The following is a 14,664-nucleotide window of genomic DNA, read 5'->3' as shown; positions in this document are numbered from 1 at the left end:
TTCAACTGTCTCATCTAACTCTTTGAACATGTGTTTGTACCCGCATATATGATTGCTTGCACCGATATCCAAGTACCAAATGTTCTCATTAGAAGCTTCTTCTCCCTTCTCTGCTAGTAGCAAGATACCATCTTCTCTTTCCTCCTTCTTTGCATAGTTGACCTTCTCATGCACTTGGTTATTCTCATTATGGTAACATTCTGAGGAATAATGACTATACTTATCACAAGTATAACATTTAATTTTACTTTTGTCATATCTTCGTCCTCCTTTTGAGAAACCTCCTTGCCTTCTTCCGCCAGAGGGACCTTGTGTGCTTTCTTCATTAGGTAAAACTCCTATGCCTCCTCTTCCTCTGCCATGTCCAAAGGAACCTCATCCTTGTTCATGGCCTCATCCATGACCGTATCTGCGGGTATAACTATGACCGTGACTTATCTGATTACTTTCGCTAGTTGGGCCATCCTTCTTCTCATTGATGGTGAGCTTGTACTTCAAGACTTGCTCCAAGGATTCTTCTTTCCGCATCAAGATCCTCTGCTCATGGACTTATAGAGAATCCATGAGTTCATCAACTATTATAGTGTTCACATCTTTGGACTCTTTAATTGCAGCCACAACATAGTCAAACTTCTGATCCAAGGATCTTCTCCACCACACGCTTATCCTCCACATTCTCGTCATTTCTTTTCATTTGGTTTACATTACAGAGAACCTTTGTGAAGTAATCCGAGATGGATTCTCCTTCCTTCATCTTCAAAGTCTCGAACTCGTCTCTCAACATTTGGAGGCGCACCTTCTTCACTTTCTCAACGCCCTTACGAGTATTCTTGAGTATCTCCCAAGCTTGCTTTGAGTTAGTGGCACAAGCAACCTTCTCGAATCCGGCTTCATCTAGCCCTTGATAGATGAAATAAAGGGCTTTCTTGTCCTTTTCTTCTTTGATCGACAAGCGCCGTTCGTTGTGCCGCCATTTGTGCACGGTCATCTTGAGATTTTTCATATTCTTTTTCAACAACCTCCCAAATATCTTGGGAGCCTAGCAATGCCTTCATTTGGATGTTCCAATTCTCATAATTGGTGGTGGTGAATCGTGGAATGGGGAATTGCATGCTGTTAGATATGTTTTCAACCTTCGAGCTCTGATACCACTTTGATAGAATATGTAATGGTGGTGGAACATACAACAATAATATGAGAAATTATATAAAATAATGGAGCAGTACAACTTTTTCTCACAAGCCGTCTTTTTTCTTTTTTTTTTCTTTGATACCACTTCACTACTCCATACATTCTATAACAACCACCTATTTATAGGTATAAGAAATGACCTTTTGACTCCTCTAATAAATTTATCATTTAGACTTTCCATGTGGCTCTTGGATTTTCCATGTGATCCTTAATTTTTTAATGTGACTCTTGGTTTTTGCCACTACAATTAAGTTTATAAAATTTAATATGATCTTTCGATTTTTTTCAATATAATTAATATTTGCTTTTTCCAACATATTAAACTAGGGTGCTTTCTTTTAGTGCATACTGGAAAAATTTATATGATATGACCTTAGGAACCTGGTATGGGGGATGTGGTTCTTAACTTGAACAATGATCCAACAAAGGTACAAATTTGTGTCCTAGATGTGTTGACTAAGATAGTTCATCATAAGTTATTTTTACAAAAACCCTCTAAAGTTTTTGTTTGATTTTACAAAAATATTTGGGAAAGGAAAGCATACACGTGTTGATGTCATAAGTACCTTGTCGATGATGAAATGCTAATTCACATTACTTATTCCTCTCATGCAAGCAATTCTGTCGGAGCATCAGCACTCCCCAAGGAATGAGATAGAAAAGAAGTTGATTTTTGTTATGGCTATTAAATATTGTTGATATATCTTCACATGGAGCTATGAAAAATATAACAGAACACATTGACTTCTAGGAGATTGGTAGACATAAAATGCAGATTTTTTGTGTTTTATAACTCATAAATTTGAAGGTAATGAAACTCAATATATCCATTAACTTTTGAAACCAATAGCCATATCTGAGCTCCATGATACATGAACATATACAGAGATGCATACCATGAAAGTTTTTATTTCTTTTCTTGATTCTAGTATTCTCACAAACAGAAAGCTCAATTTAAACTTTATTCTTTTATCTGGGCAATGACTTCTCCTCATAAACTCCCTTTTGGTATTCTGGATCGCAGAACTCCCCTCCAAGATCATCACATGCTTCACCAGGGAACACCCTGCAGCATTGACAACAGATTATTACATGGTTTGATAACCGAGTTGCTTGCTTGTGCTAGTATAAGTCTAAGATCTTAATCAACATACGTTTTTGGCTCGTTGTACTCCACATACTCTCGCTCAACCTCTTCTGAACCCACTTTAGCTCTAATATTGCTGTCTGGAGCTGCAGGCTTCACTTCAGGAAACATCTCCACATCGCATGCTTCTCCACCAATTGTTTCACAGGCTTCTGCAGGAAAGACACTGGAAACACATATATGAGGCATGCTATCTTATTTGGTTTTGCTGATTGGTCATGAACTAGAGGAACTGCTACTTTGTATAATTATTGTCACTGTGTATTCCCAATTGGTTATGCTTGATTCTAGTTTTCTAGGTGGACATTCCCAAATGCTCTAGATATGTCAATCGGTAGCTAAGGAATCAGAATTCATAATCTTAAGATCGTGTGGTGAACCCAATAGATAAAGGCTTATCCATCTTGTGCTCAAACCTGCAGGATTCTTACCACCCCTTGCTCCCTTACTTGCAGACATATTTTAGAAATATAAACAAATTCAAAAGAAAAAATGGTTTGTTTGCATGTGGCTATGGGACAGATAGCCTTTATGCAGGTGTCTATTTATTTATTTATATTTATGTTGCATGAAACATTTCCCTTTTTAGGTAATTTTCATTCTTTTATTCAATATCTAACCTGGACAGTGAAGCTTGTGACTTAGAAAATCATGTCCTTTCATCATTATTTATATTGCAAGAAGCATAATGGCACTTGCTTTTTGCAAAAGTACTAACAGTAATACTCGAGAACTTTTATGTTCATATGATTTACATATCATTTATACATCATTTTAAGTATTCTGTAGAGAGAGAGAGAGAAAGATGTACATCATTTATATGTGTGATGTTGTCCATGTATGTATGACTGTCTCCATGAATCTTATTTTTTAGGAATTCTGAGAAATAACACTAATATGCAGCTTGGTTACGTTAAGGAGCAGATAAGGCATCCATGCATGCGATAAACTAGATGCAGAACGCTAATTTGACTTCATACTGATAATTGGATAAACTTCGTGATCACCGCTATGCGACGACATATCTTGTAACCTAAACCTCTATATTTCACAATCATGATTGTTCCCTTGATGATTTCTTGAACTGTGTACGGTTTTCTATAGAATTTTTTAAGAGGAGTGCATATAGCTTTTTCTCATCACTAGAATGAGAAGCATTAGATGAAGGGAAGAAGGGTGACATACGAAGTTGAGGAGCTGTAGTCAACCGTGGAGGTCTCAGGAGCAGTTGATGCCATGGCCCGAGGGAAGAGGACTGTTCTACGAGGCCTGGATGATCTCCTTGTCACCAAGCTCTTGGTGCCTTTAAATGGCAGTGGCCCTGTGAAACACACTGCTGCTGCTGCTGCTTGCATCCTGATCAATGGCTCTTGGGGTTCCTTTGGATGACTCTTGAGCTGGAGCTCTAGCTGTTTAAGAGGGCATGTCCATGGGATTGGATAAGGAACCCATCGCTTTCCATAGGATTGCAAGACATCCCTGACTGGATAAGGTAGCTGGGTTATTTTTCTTTCTGATTTTTTTCCACCTTTTTCCCTTCCCAATTTCTAGTGGTAGTAGGTAGACATAATCAGCTTGTAAGATTTGTCCCTTCTGTGCTCATCTAATAGATTTTTTTTGGTTCATGGAAAAGACATGGTAGCACCTCAATTTAATCACATAAACATGGTGTTCTCTAATGGTCCATTGATGTAAGAAGGAATACTAGAAAGGTGCATCGCATGAATGGAACTGATTGATTGGGATTTTGGACCTTATCTACACAAGAAGCACATTGAATAAAGTCAATAAAGATGGAATTTTGATGTGGCATGCTCTTTTAAATTATTTTACAGATTTTATTGTTGACTGTGGCTTGAATTTTGGTGTGGTCTAGTTTATCACCCAATCTAACTATTTTGAGGAGACAATGAGTGAATTTTTCATGAGATCTGCGGTGATAGTGAATTTTTTATAAGGCTTGTTGTAGGATCTGATCCATTTTTGGGACTTTAATCAGTTTGTTTGGATATTTTTTATCTTTTCTCATTATTTTAGATTTTAATAATTATACATTATAATCATATTTTTTTGTTATTGGAGCCATTGTATACTATTTGTACTCCAAATATAGTGAGTGTTTCCCATCTCCGCCCGTGGACAGAGGTTAAAAGACCGAACCATGTAAATCGCTATATATTATTTTTTCATATGTAATTGTTTATTATTATTTTAAATTTTATTTTAATGAATGGGTAATATTGAAACATTTATAATATCTAAAATCTAGAAGTCTTGGGTTTTGAGAATGCTAGAATATAAATATTTAAGATTTATTGCATCAACAATTTAAACATGCCTGAAAACCTGAAGTTGTAGACATTAGATTGGCAAGAGAGTAAATTAACCAGCAAACAATTATCATTTTAATGTGATTTTTCCCAAGGCCATTGAATCTTGGAGTAATGATGTGAGAGCCCGTGTGGGCATTTGTTTACTCTCACATTGATTATCTTAGATAATGGCCAAAGATTACCAAAAATATCTTTAGCTAGCTTTTTGAGCGAGGTCATGCTTGCTAAGAGTACCAGACAAATCTAATTCACAACTCATGTGAATTAAAAAAATACTGTAGCACAAGCCAACCTGTGATTAGATTTGGATTCTATACTCATAGTTTGATAAGGATATCAAGACTTAAACAGAAAAATAAATAAGAGCCTATGCAGGCTTGTATTGAGTCCGGACCATTATATATAATATAACAAAATTTTAGTGAAAATTACTTAACTTTTATCTAAGGATAAATTTAATAGATCCAAGGACTCCAACTTGTTCTTTATTAGTGTTGTTGTGGGTCAGGCATCGGAAGGTCGAGTCTCGAAAGTCCCATATCGATCACAGTCGAGAGTGTCTACTGCTTAAGAGTGTGGACTCCTTATCCATGTGATGTGCCTTTTGTGGGGCAAAATCGTGAGGAGCAGGATTCTCAGTGGATTAATAACCCGCGCCCCATCCCGAAGCGGACAATACCTCACGTGACTTCGATGAGAAGGGAAGATCCGGCATTCTGGGTACGTAGCCTCAACAAATGTAATGCAGAATCAAGTTCTCGGCTGGTGGCCTTGAGCGGTAGTAGCATCTCTGAGGACTTGGCCGACTCTAACTAACATCCACCGAAATTGTCTATTACTATTTTGCGGGTCATTCAAGCAAAAACTATCAATACGTGGTTGGCTTGGCTCTGCGAGTCAGCATGACCACTGGATCCTGATAATGACTTGGTTCGTGTAGCAAGCTACCTCCAATAAAGCTCATTAGAAATCAATAACCTATTCAAAAATAATTATAACAACGAAATAAATGCATAAAAGCAAGTTACTAGATTGATTATATGCAATGACCAAAATGCCTCTAGGCTTCAACAGTACCAACATGATAAGGGTTACGGGACAACATGAAGTCAAGGTCATATTAGAACTCTTCGATTATGTATTCTTGATTGGAATAACCCTTTTTGTGAATACCAGAGTGGTAATTTTTGACTCTCAGGACACATCAAGGTTGTGCTACGAAATTTCATGTCAATAGTTCATAGATGAATGTTTTTTCCTTCAATTTGACTATTAGGTTAGCATTTTAGACTGGTATATACCACGCAAGTTCAATTGTTGTTGGATTTACACTTTCAATTAAACCCACCTCCTTACTCAAAAGGAAAAAAGAGTCCAACTTTTTGTAATTTATCACAATTAAATTATTTATAAATTTAGCTAGTGATTAATCATAATAAGCACAAACTACTACTGCATCCATCTAATATGACAGTTTAAGTTAATTGGGCATGACATCTCCTCTTTTCAAGTAGAGGGCATGGCATCTTTTTAATTTAGGGCTGAGCAAATAATCAAAATTCGAAGAAATTCATCCCATCTAATCCAATAAACATCGGTTTCAATCGGTTGAAAGACATAAATCGGATGGAATTGAGTTGGAGTTTATAAAAAATCGATTATTTATAGTCGGATTCAATTTTTATACTTTTAAACTGTATGAAATCGAACCAAACTTATGTAGTATTTCACAAACCCACTTTTATTTTGCGACGACATCATTTAGACTTCAATACTTCATTTTAAAAAATACCGCATCACCTATTTGGATTCATGAAAATATTAATGCTGAATTGTTAATGGAAGCACATCAATTTGAGACAATTCTAAAGTGAAAACTTTCAGATATAGTTGCTTTTAGATGAGTAAATCTTTTATTTTTTTATTTTATTTTATATAAATTCAAAAATAAATTTAAAATTTATAACTTATAAGATTTAGATCTTTATTGTATTAAATTGATAAAAAATAAATAAGCTTAAATGGGCCAACATTGGACTTAAAATCGATATTGGGTCAGCATTGAAGTCCAAACCGACACAACCCATCCTAATCCACTACAAACCATGTACTTCGGTTTCAAACGGTTTATACATGATAAACGACCGGCAGCGGATTAAATTTTTTTGATTCGATTGGATTCGGTTGGATAAAATTTCTCTCAACCCAATCGAATCCGACCCATGCTCAGTCCTACTTTAATTTGAGTTTCAGACCCAAATTCATCTTAGGTGCTTGAAAGCTTTGAATCATTCTTTGATTCAATCTGGCTCAATGTGGCTTATGTTTCACCATATCAAAACCTACAGGAATCTTTTTGATGAAAAGTTTGACATACCATTCATTGTCACTTCATCACATAGGAATGCAATTTTAGTGCCTTCTATCAGGCCCGCAATGTTAACCTGCTTGTAAGGACTATAGAGAGTCAAACTGGAGACATGGCACAGGATTGAACCCCTCTACCGAAGAGAGTTACCTTTCAATTTATAGTGTGCAACAAAAAGATAGATAGATAGACACACAAATTGATAGATAGATAGATAAACATGGAGAGAGAGATAAACAAATGCAAATAGTGCCAGAGAGAGAGAGAGATAAACAAAATACAAATGTTGGCACTATTCTCCACCATCGCATTGGTGTGGATTAAAACCTGGATAGTTGCATTCTCACAACTTGAACTCAAATCTGAATAATGCCGTTGCCAATATTTATCTAGAAGAAAACAAAAACAACAAAATCATGGCTAACATTGAGACTCCCTTGATCATGCCTTACACACTATAGTGGATTAGATTATATGTTTCGACACATTATCCTAAACCCATGAGGCTTTGCCAATTAAAGAGATGTCATGCATTCTTAGTCGGATGGTTCAAACATCAAAAAATAGAATTCCTTGGCGTATATAAATAGATATTCAGAAGAGTATGAGCAATTTAATGGCTAAAGGGAGCAGATTAGGGATAATAATTGTTTGATATCAAGTCTCTTTTTTCTGCCATCCCGTCTTCCCAGCATCACCTTTTTTTTATATATAAAAAAAACATTCTCTCCCCCCTCTCTCCCTCTCTCTTCCTTTCTTTCTAGCCCGCCCCATGCTCTCCTCATGGCTTTTTTGTCTCTTCCAAGCATGCACGCCCACAGCACCCCCTCTTGCGCATGAGGGAGTGAGGGCACTGTTAGCCAAACCCATAATTCAAAGGCTTGAGCTGTTGCAGTGAGAGACCAATATGTCTTCTTCAACAGCTGATGCGACTCAAAATCCTAGGGTTAGGGTTTCCATCCCTCCAAGGGAGAAATCGTCAGAGATCAAAGGCAAATCACCGGAGCGTAAGGAGAAATCAATACAAGGTCCTTGGGAAGACTTGAGATCACGTTTTGAAGGGAAAAGGCTGCCTCACTTCTACGATCTTCTTCCTCACTATCGGGTGGTCGATCAAGGGCGATGATGCAGCCATGGACCCACCTAGTACAGGTAACAAAGACCAAAGTCATGCTGCTGGAGAGCAAGTTCCAGAAGATTGTCCTCATCAGTGAAGAAGAAATTCAAGGATTGGTGGATCGCTAGAAGTTTGCTTTGGTAGGTAAGTTTCTTGGTCGTGGGTTTTCTTTAGAATTTGCAGAAAGAGATGTGAATTAGGTGGCAGATAGTTGGGAATTTTCATATCTCTGCCTTAGCTGAAGGGTTTTTGCTTTTTTATATGTTCTTCAACTCAGCAACAAGCTAGGATCCTTGCTTAAGGGCCATGGTCCTTGGCCGGCCAGATTTTAGCTTTAGAACCATGGTGGCCAGAATTTCATCCGGGTCGAGATGCGATTACTAAAGCTAAAATCCAGGTGCTATTGCCTAAGTTACTATTGGAATTATGGGATCTAATAAGATATGCAATATTGTGGCCCAAGCGGGTCATCCCTTGTTTCTTGATCAATGGAGACCTAGTTCCACTAGGATGACTTATGCATGGATATGTATACTCACGGATTTAACTAAACTTGTCTGCCTGAGAGCTAGGGTTAAAGTTCAAGATGATTTTATCTGGTAGCAATTTACTTATAAAGACTTACTTGATATTTGTTATGCTTGTGGGCGTATTGGCACTACTCTGGAGTCCTATGGTTGCTCCAATGCAATTGGTTTTGATGACCCTTTGGTCTTTAGTCCCTGAATTTGAGCAACTAGGGTTCTAGTTGTCCCATCTTCCATCTCACAAAACTCTAAGCCTACTGCTACTGGTAGATTGGAATCTCTTAGCTTTTGCCCGAAAAACTTGCCAAGAGATCCCCTCCACAAGATCAAGGATTAGTGAATTCCGAGATACTTTCAACCAAGTCTCATTTTACTCCATTGATGAGTTTTTACTCTGAGGAGATTGTTCCCCAATAAGATATGGAGGATGTCGAGCCTACAGTCTTTGTTGCTCAATCCAATAGGACTACTGACAAAAAAAAGTAAACAGAAACGTCCCTGATTAAGCGACAATCTTTTAGTTTTTCATCAGAAGCTGTTTCTCCACCTCAAGTAAAATTTCTATCGAAAGCATAGTCTCGATCACTACTTCATGATCTGTGAGGCCTTTAGCTTCTTCATCTTGGTAGAGGTTTGATGTGGTTAAAGTTTGAAAATCTGTGGTTAAACATTCTATTAAATCTCTGAATTTTGAAAGGAACTATCGAGGTATTGCTAAGCCCTTATTTGTAAATTATTTTAAAATGTTATTACACATTGATAGGCCTGATATATTGTCTTTCTTGAAACCCGAGTACATACTGGTGCTCTAACTCGGATTTCTCAATTTTTAGGTCCAAGATGGGAGGTTTATCTCATTCCAACTGTTGGCCTTTCAAGGGGTATCATTTGTAATAGCCAGCCCCTTAAGCTCTTGGATCGACCAGAGATACCTAGGCCCATCTTCAATTGAAATCACATGCTTGGCATGTTAGAGGAGGGGAGGAAGAGGATTTTGATCGGAAGTCTTTTTCTCTCCTAATTTCTGTCAAAAATCAAGAATAAACCACTAAAACTAAGACTGAAATGACCCTAATTCTTGTCTATAAGTAGCCATCCCTCTTCCTTAGATTTCCACCATGAAATTCCTTGGGAAATCATTGTCGATTTTCGAGATTTTTGAGATTTTCTTTGAGCCTTTCCTTGGAATTTTGCAGAGATTGCTAGATCTCTCACTGTTAGAGCAACTGAAGTGAGGTAACCACCTTTTCCCTTCTCCTTTTCCCAACCTTCTTCCTATCACCATCGCTGGATTTGGTCCAATAAGCTGTCAAATTTATTATGAATAAGGTATCTCCTGTTCTCTTGATCTTTTTTCTTGTTTTGCTAACCATCGATGGCTGTGGCCGCAATTAGGGTCATCTCCTAACTGCCTTCAGTCATCAACCTAAATTCCTCAGCCATGGTCAGATGAAGAGATGAGGGGAGGGGGTTCGGGTCCTCGTAGCTCTTATTTCTCTTTCCTCTTTTGTTTTGGCCTTTCTCTCTCTCTAGCTAGATTAAGAAATTTGTGAAAATAAATAAATTTTAGGAGAATTGGGGTGGACTACTGGTAAGCGAATAGAGGGTTTAAATCAAATAATTTATACTTTATTATTTTTTATTAACTTTGAGATTGATTTTATAGGAGAATAATCTTTCAAGCAAGAAATCTTTAAGTAGGTTCCTTAGCATCCGGCTTGTAAACTAGGGTGTGGGTTGATATTTAGGATGTTACATTCGTTGTCAATAGAGGTAAGGATTCTTGGACATGATCACCAATGTATATGTTATTTATATATTGTGTGTTTTTATTTCTCATGGCTAGTATATGTTTTGTGATTATCAGCATGATTAATGATATTTTCCTATGCTATATATTGTATGAAATATTGATAGATTTGGATGATTCAAGTTATGACACTAGATATTGAAAATCTTGCAAAGAACATAATATGGTTTAGTATTTTTTTGATATTATGAAATTTTATAAATTGATGAATAAAAAAGAAATACTTGGACTAGCCACGTTAAACTAAGAATAGCCCATCATGGATAGAAATATAGTACTGAGAATAGCCTACTATAGACAGGAACATAGCATTGAGAATAGCCCTACTATCAGCAAAAATATAGTACTTGAGTTTGCTAATCACGAGCTGGAGTGTGACCGTGATTAGTCCAAAACCTAAAAGATAATGTTGATTGATCTGGATTATATTAATGAGACATGGTGTTGTGATTATGCATGATATATATCATATACTTATATAACTATTGAATTATAGCAGATGCATAACATGAGATATTATGGTTATGGTTTTCTTTATTACTATTTAATTATTATTTTTGAATCATATTGTTATACTGGTGTAAGTGTGCAAAGCTTCTTACTAAGCTGTAAAGCTCACCCCCCTTGATTCTCTTTCTTTTCAGAGTCATAGGATGCATGGCATTTATCGGATTGGCCGTGAAGTTCGAGTGCCGGATTATTAGTTCACTAGTTTATTCAATTTCTGATACCATAGAACACTGAAATAATTATACTTGAACAAGTCGACTATTGTCTTGATGAAACTATCAATTTGACAAGTTTGATTTTTATTTATTAATTCTAAAAATATTTAAATTTTGTTCATCTTAAGGCCTTGGATGATCTCTAGGATGATGCTCAAGCATTCATATAGCCATGGTACATAACCGAATGAGGTGTTGGGTTCGAGGCATGATCAGTTGGTATCAAACCCTAAATTTTAGGATCCTAGGATTTAATTCAAAGAGGGTGTACATGGATAAACCTCTAGATTTGAATAAATTAATATAAGGCATATTTTTGACATGTATATATTAATTAAGACTAAAATAATTTGTGGATGCTAACAATAACCTATGTAGGTTGATATGGTGCGAGAGAGTGAACATGGATGCATTAGGAGGCCTACTCAATTTACTGATGGCTCTAGTATTGGAGAGTCCTCTAGGCAACAAGAAGACACACCACCCTCATCGATCAATAGTACACATCAACAAGAGCATCCCAATGAGCCCACTGAAAACACTCAAGGGATGGGGACCCCAAGTGAACCCAAAATCTAACTCGAAAAATATATTACTGTCTCTCAGTTAATATGAGTCTCAATACAATAACAAGTTGCTACTAGGATAGATATGATGAAGATAATGGAGGCGTAGTAAGAACAGCAACAGTAAATTATGCAACAACTAATGCAGGCACAGCAACCTCATTAACAACAAGGAGCTATAAACTAATGGGAGCATCAAATCAATTTGATAGATTTCAAAAAGTATGCACCACTGCATTTAACCTCCGACCCATGCAAGCTAAGAAATGATTGAAGGTGATAAAGAAAATATTTTAAGCCCTAAGATGTCTTGTTGAGAAGAAGGTTACTTTTGCCACCTTCATGTCATAAGGTGAGGTGGCTGATTGGTGGGAGGTGGAAATCAAAAAGTTAGGACCAAATGATGCACCCTTCACATGGAAAGTATTCAAAAGGATATTTTATGAGAGATATTTTTCTCAGTGCATCCAATTTCAGAAATTACAAGAGTTCGACTGAGTGGAACAAGGTAGTATGATAGTTGCCTAATATACAGCAAAATTTAAAGAACTATCCAGATATTATCTAACACTGAAGCTGAGAATGGCATTTGGACTAAAAAATTTGAAAATGGACTTAAGAGTTGGATCCAACAATTGGTTACTATATTTGAGTTACTCACTTATGAAAAAGTTGTTAATAAGGGTCTAGTGATGGAAAAAGGACTGAAGATGCCCAAGCTACAAAAGAGAAAAATTTGAAGAAAAGAGACAAATCTAATAACACTCAGAATTAACGTAATACATCCTTCAAGTCAAAAACTCAAAGATCAAACCAAGCTGCTACAGGAGGTAAACCACAATTTAAGATCATTAAGTGTTATAAATGTGGTGGGCCTCACTATCAACGAGACTGCACATGGCTAGAAGGGAAGTGTTATAACTATGGTTGAAAGGATCACAAAGCTATAATGTGTCACAATAAAATAGAGTCACAAAATCATCAAGCACCTCAAACTTCTCAGTGAGCCACTACAAATTGAGAACCTTAAGATGAGCAACAATAGGAAGGAGGACAACAAAGCTTAAAATAAAAGGGTGGATATATGCTCACACAGTAGGATGCCCATGCTTCAAATTCAATGGTGATAGATATGATTAAAATATCATCTAATAATACTTATGTTCTATTTGATTTTGCTGCTATTCACTCCTTTATATCAGTCAGTTTTGTTAGAAAGAATAATGCGATATCACCTGTGCCACTAGAAATCAATCTTCATGTCTCTACACCAAGTGGAGATGTCAGATTAGTTAACTCAATTTGCAAAGATTGTACTCTAGGTGTTGAGGATGGAGAGATAAAAGTGGGTTTATTACTCCTAGAGCTGAAAGATTTCGATTGGATCTTTAGAATGGATTGGTTGACAACATATTATGCCTTCATGGACTACTTTGAGAAAGCGGTGAAGTTTCAAGTCCCCAGCCAGTTAGAGTTTAGTCTTATGGGCAACAAGTTATCCTCTCATCAGAAGATGAACTCAGCCTTTCTTGTCAAGCGACTCCTTAGAAAGGATCAAATCGAAGTGTTTAGTCTTATGGGCAACAAGTTATCCTCTCATCAGAAGATGATCTCAGCCTTTCTTGTCAAGCGACTCCTTAGAAAGGATTGTGAAAGATTCCTAGCTACCGTGGTAGACACTCAATATAAAGAGCTCAAGTTAAAAAAAATATTCATACTATGAAGAATTTTTTTGATGTCTTTCCCAAAGACCTACCAAAATTACCTTCTGAAAGGGAGATTGAGTTCTCCATTAATCTGATATCTAGCACTAGTCCTATCTCTAAAGCTCCATATAAGATGGCTCCAACCAAATTGAAGGAGCTCAGCTATCAACTACAAAAGTTGCTAGATAAAGGATTTATCAGACCTAATGTATCTTCCTAGGGTGCTCCGATATTGGTTGTGAAAAAAAAAATGACAGTCTTCAGCTTTGTATAGACTATTAGGAGTTAAACAAGATGATAGTATGAAATAAATACCCCTTATCGAGTATTGCTAATTTATTTGATCCGTTGCAAGGAGTATAAGTCTTCTCAAAAATTGATCTCCGCTCCAGCTACCACCAACCGACGATAAAGCCCAAGGATGTGCCTAAGACAACCTTCAAAACCAAATATGGACATTTGGAATTTTTGGTCATGCTCTTGTGTTTGGCAAATGTACTTACAATCTTTATGGATCTCATGAACCAGATGTTCAAACTCTATCAAGATTAATTTGTAGTAGTGTTCATTGATGACATTTTGATCTATTCAAAAAATCCAAAAGAGATAAATAACACCTGAGGATAGTGTTACCAACTCTCCAAGAGAAGAAGCTATATGCCAAATTACAACAGCATGAGTTTTGGTTGGATAGTGTCACTTTTCTCAGGCACGCCATCTCCAAGAAAGGCGTCCCCATTGATCGAGACAATAGTTGAGTGTAGCAGACCCACTAATATACCTTTTCGGAAATGGCGAGATATTATCGAAGATTTGTTAAAAGACTCTCGTATCACCATGTCCCTATCCCGTTTGACCCAGAAGCAAGTAAAATTTGAATGGATAGATGATTGTGAACAGAACTTTCAAAAATTGAAAAGATGGTTAGTGATAGTTCGTGTTAATAATTCCATCTAGAATAGGAGGTTTCACCATTTATAGTGATACATCTCGTAAAAGCCTTGGTTGTGCTTTGATACAGAACGAAAAAATAATAGTATATGCCTTTGGACAGTTAAAGTCATATGAGTTGAATTATTCCACTCATATTTTAGAGCTAAAAGCTATGATTGTTACTCTAAAAATATAGAGGCATTACTTGTACAGTGAATATTGTGAGATTTTTATAGATCAT

General features: G+C 36.6%; 1 protein-coding gene and 1 long non-coding RNA gene across 2 annotated transcripts; one reads left to right on the top strand and one right to left on the bottom strand.

The window, feature by feature from the left end:
- Positions 1-1,992: 1,992 nt before the first annotated feature.
- LOC105049730 (light-regulated protein, chloroplastic) lies at positions 1,993-3,842 on the bottom strand. Its single transcript, XM_010929470.3, has 3 exons — positions 3,524-3,842; positions 2,346-2,504; positions 1,993-2,257 (listed from the first exon to the last, which is right to left on the bottom strand). Exons 1-3 carry the CDS (start codon positions 3,691-3,693, stop codon positions 2,161-2,163), a joined length of 426 nt encoding a protein of 141 aa, XP_010927772.2. The 5' UTR covers positions 3,694-3,842; the 3' UTR covers positions 1,993-2,160.
- A 3,935-nt stretch (positions 3,843-7,777) lies between these two features.
- Positions 7,778-11,339, top strand: LOC105049731 (uncharacterized). The gene is made up of 2 exons (XR_832880.3): positions 7,778-8,300; positions 11,138-11,339. It is a non-coding gene; the product is annotated as an uncharacterized lncRNA (long non-coding RNA).
- Positions 11,340-14,664: the final 3,325 nt, after the last annotated feature.

This window comes from Elaeis guineensis, chromosome 8 (genome assembly GCF_000442705.2).
Source record: "Elaeis guineensis isolate ETL-2024a chromosome 8, EG11, whole genome shotgun sequence".
NCBI lineage: Eukaryota > Viridiplantae > Streptophyta > Magnoliopsida > Arecales > Arecaceae > Elaeis > Elaeis guineensis.
The sequence above is the reverse complement of the archived record's forward strand: the minus strand, read 5'-3'. Positions and strand labels throughout refer to the sequence as shown.

What these genes read in the sequence shown, in the direction of transcription:
- LOC105049730 (XM_010929470.3), bottom strand. Translation starts at nt 3,693, where the DNA reads ATGCAAGCAGCAGCAGCAGCAGTGTGTTTCACAGGGCCACTGCCATTT. An exon ending in GACTACAGCTCCTCAACTTC is followed by an intron (nt 2,505 to 3,523) that starts GTATGTCACCCT and finishes ATGTGTTTCCAG; the next exon opens with TGTCTTTCCTGCAGAAGCCT. An exon ending in GAGTACAACGAGCCAAAAAC is followed by an intron (nt 2,258 to 2,345) that starts GTATGTTGATTA and finishes TCAATGCTGCAG; the next exon opens with GGTGTTCCCTGGTGAAGCAT.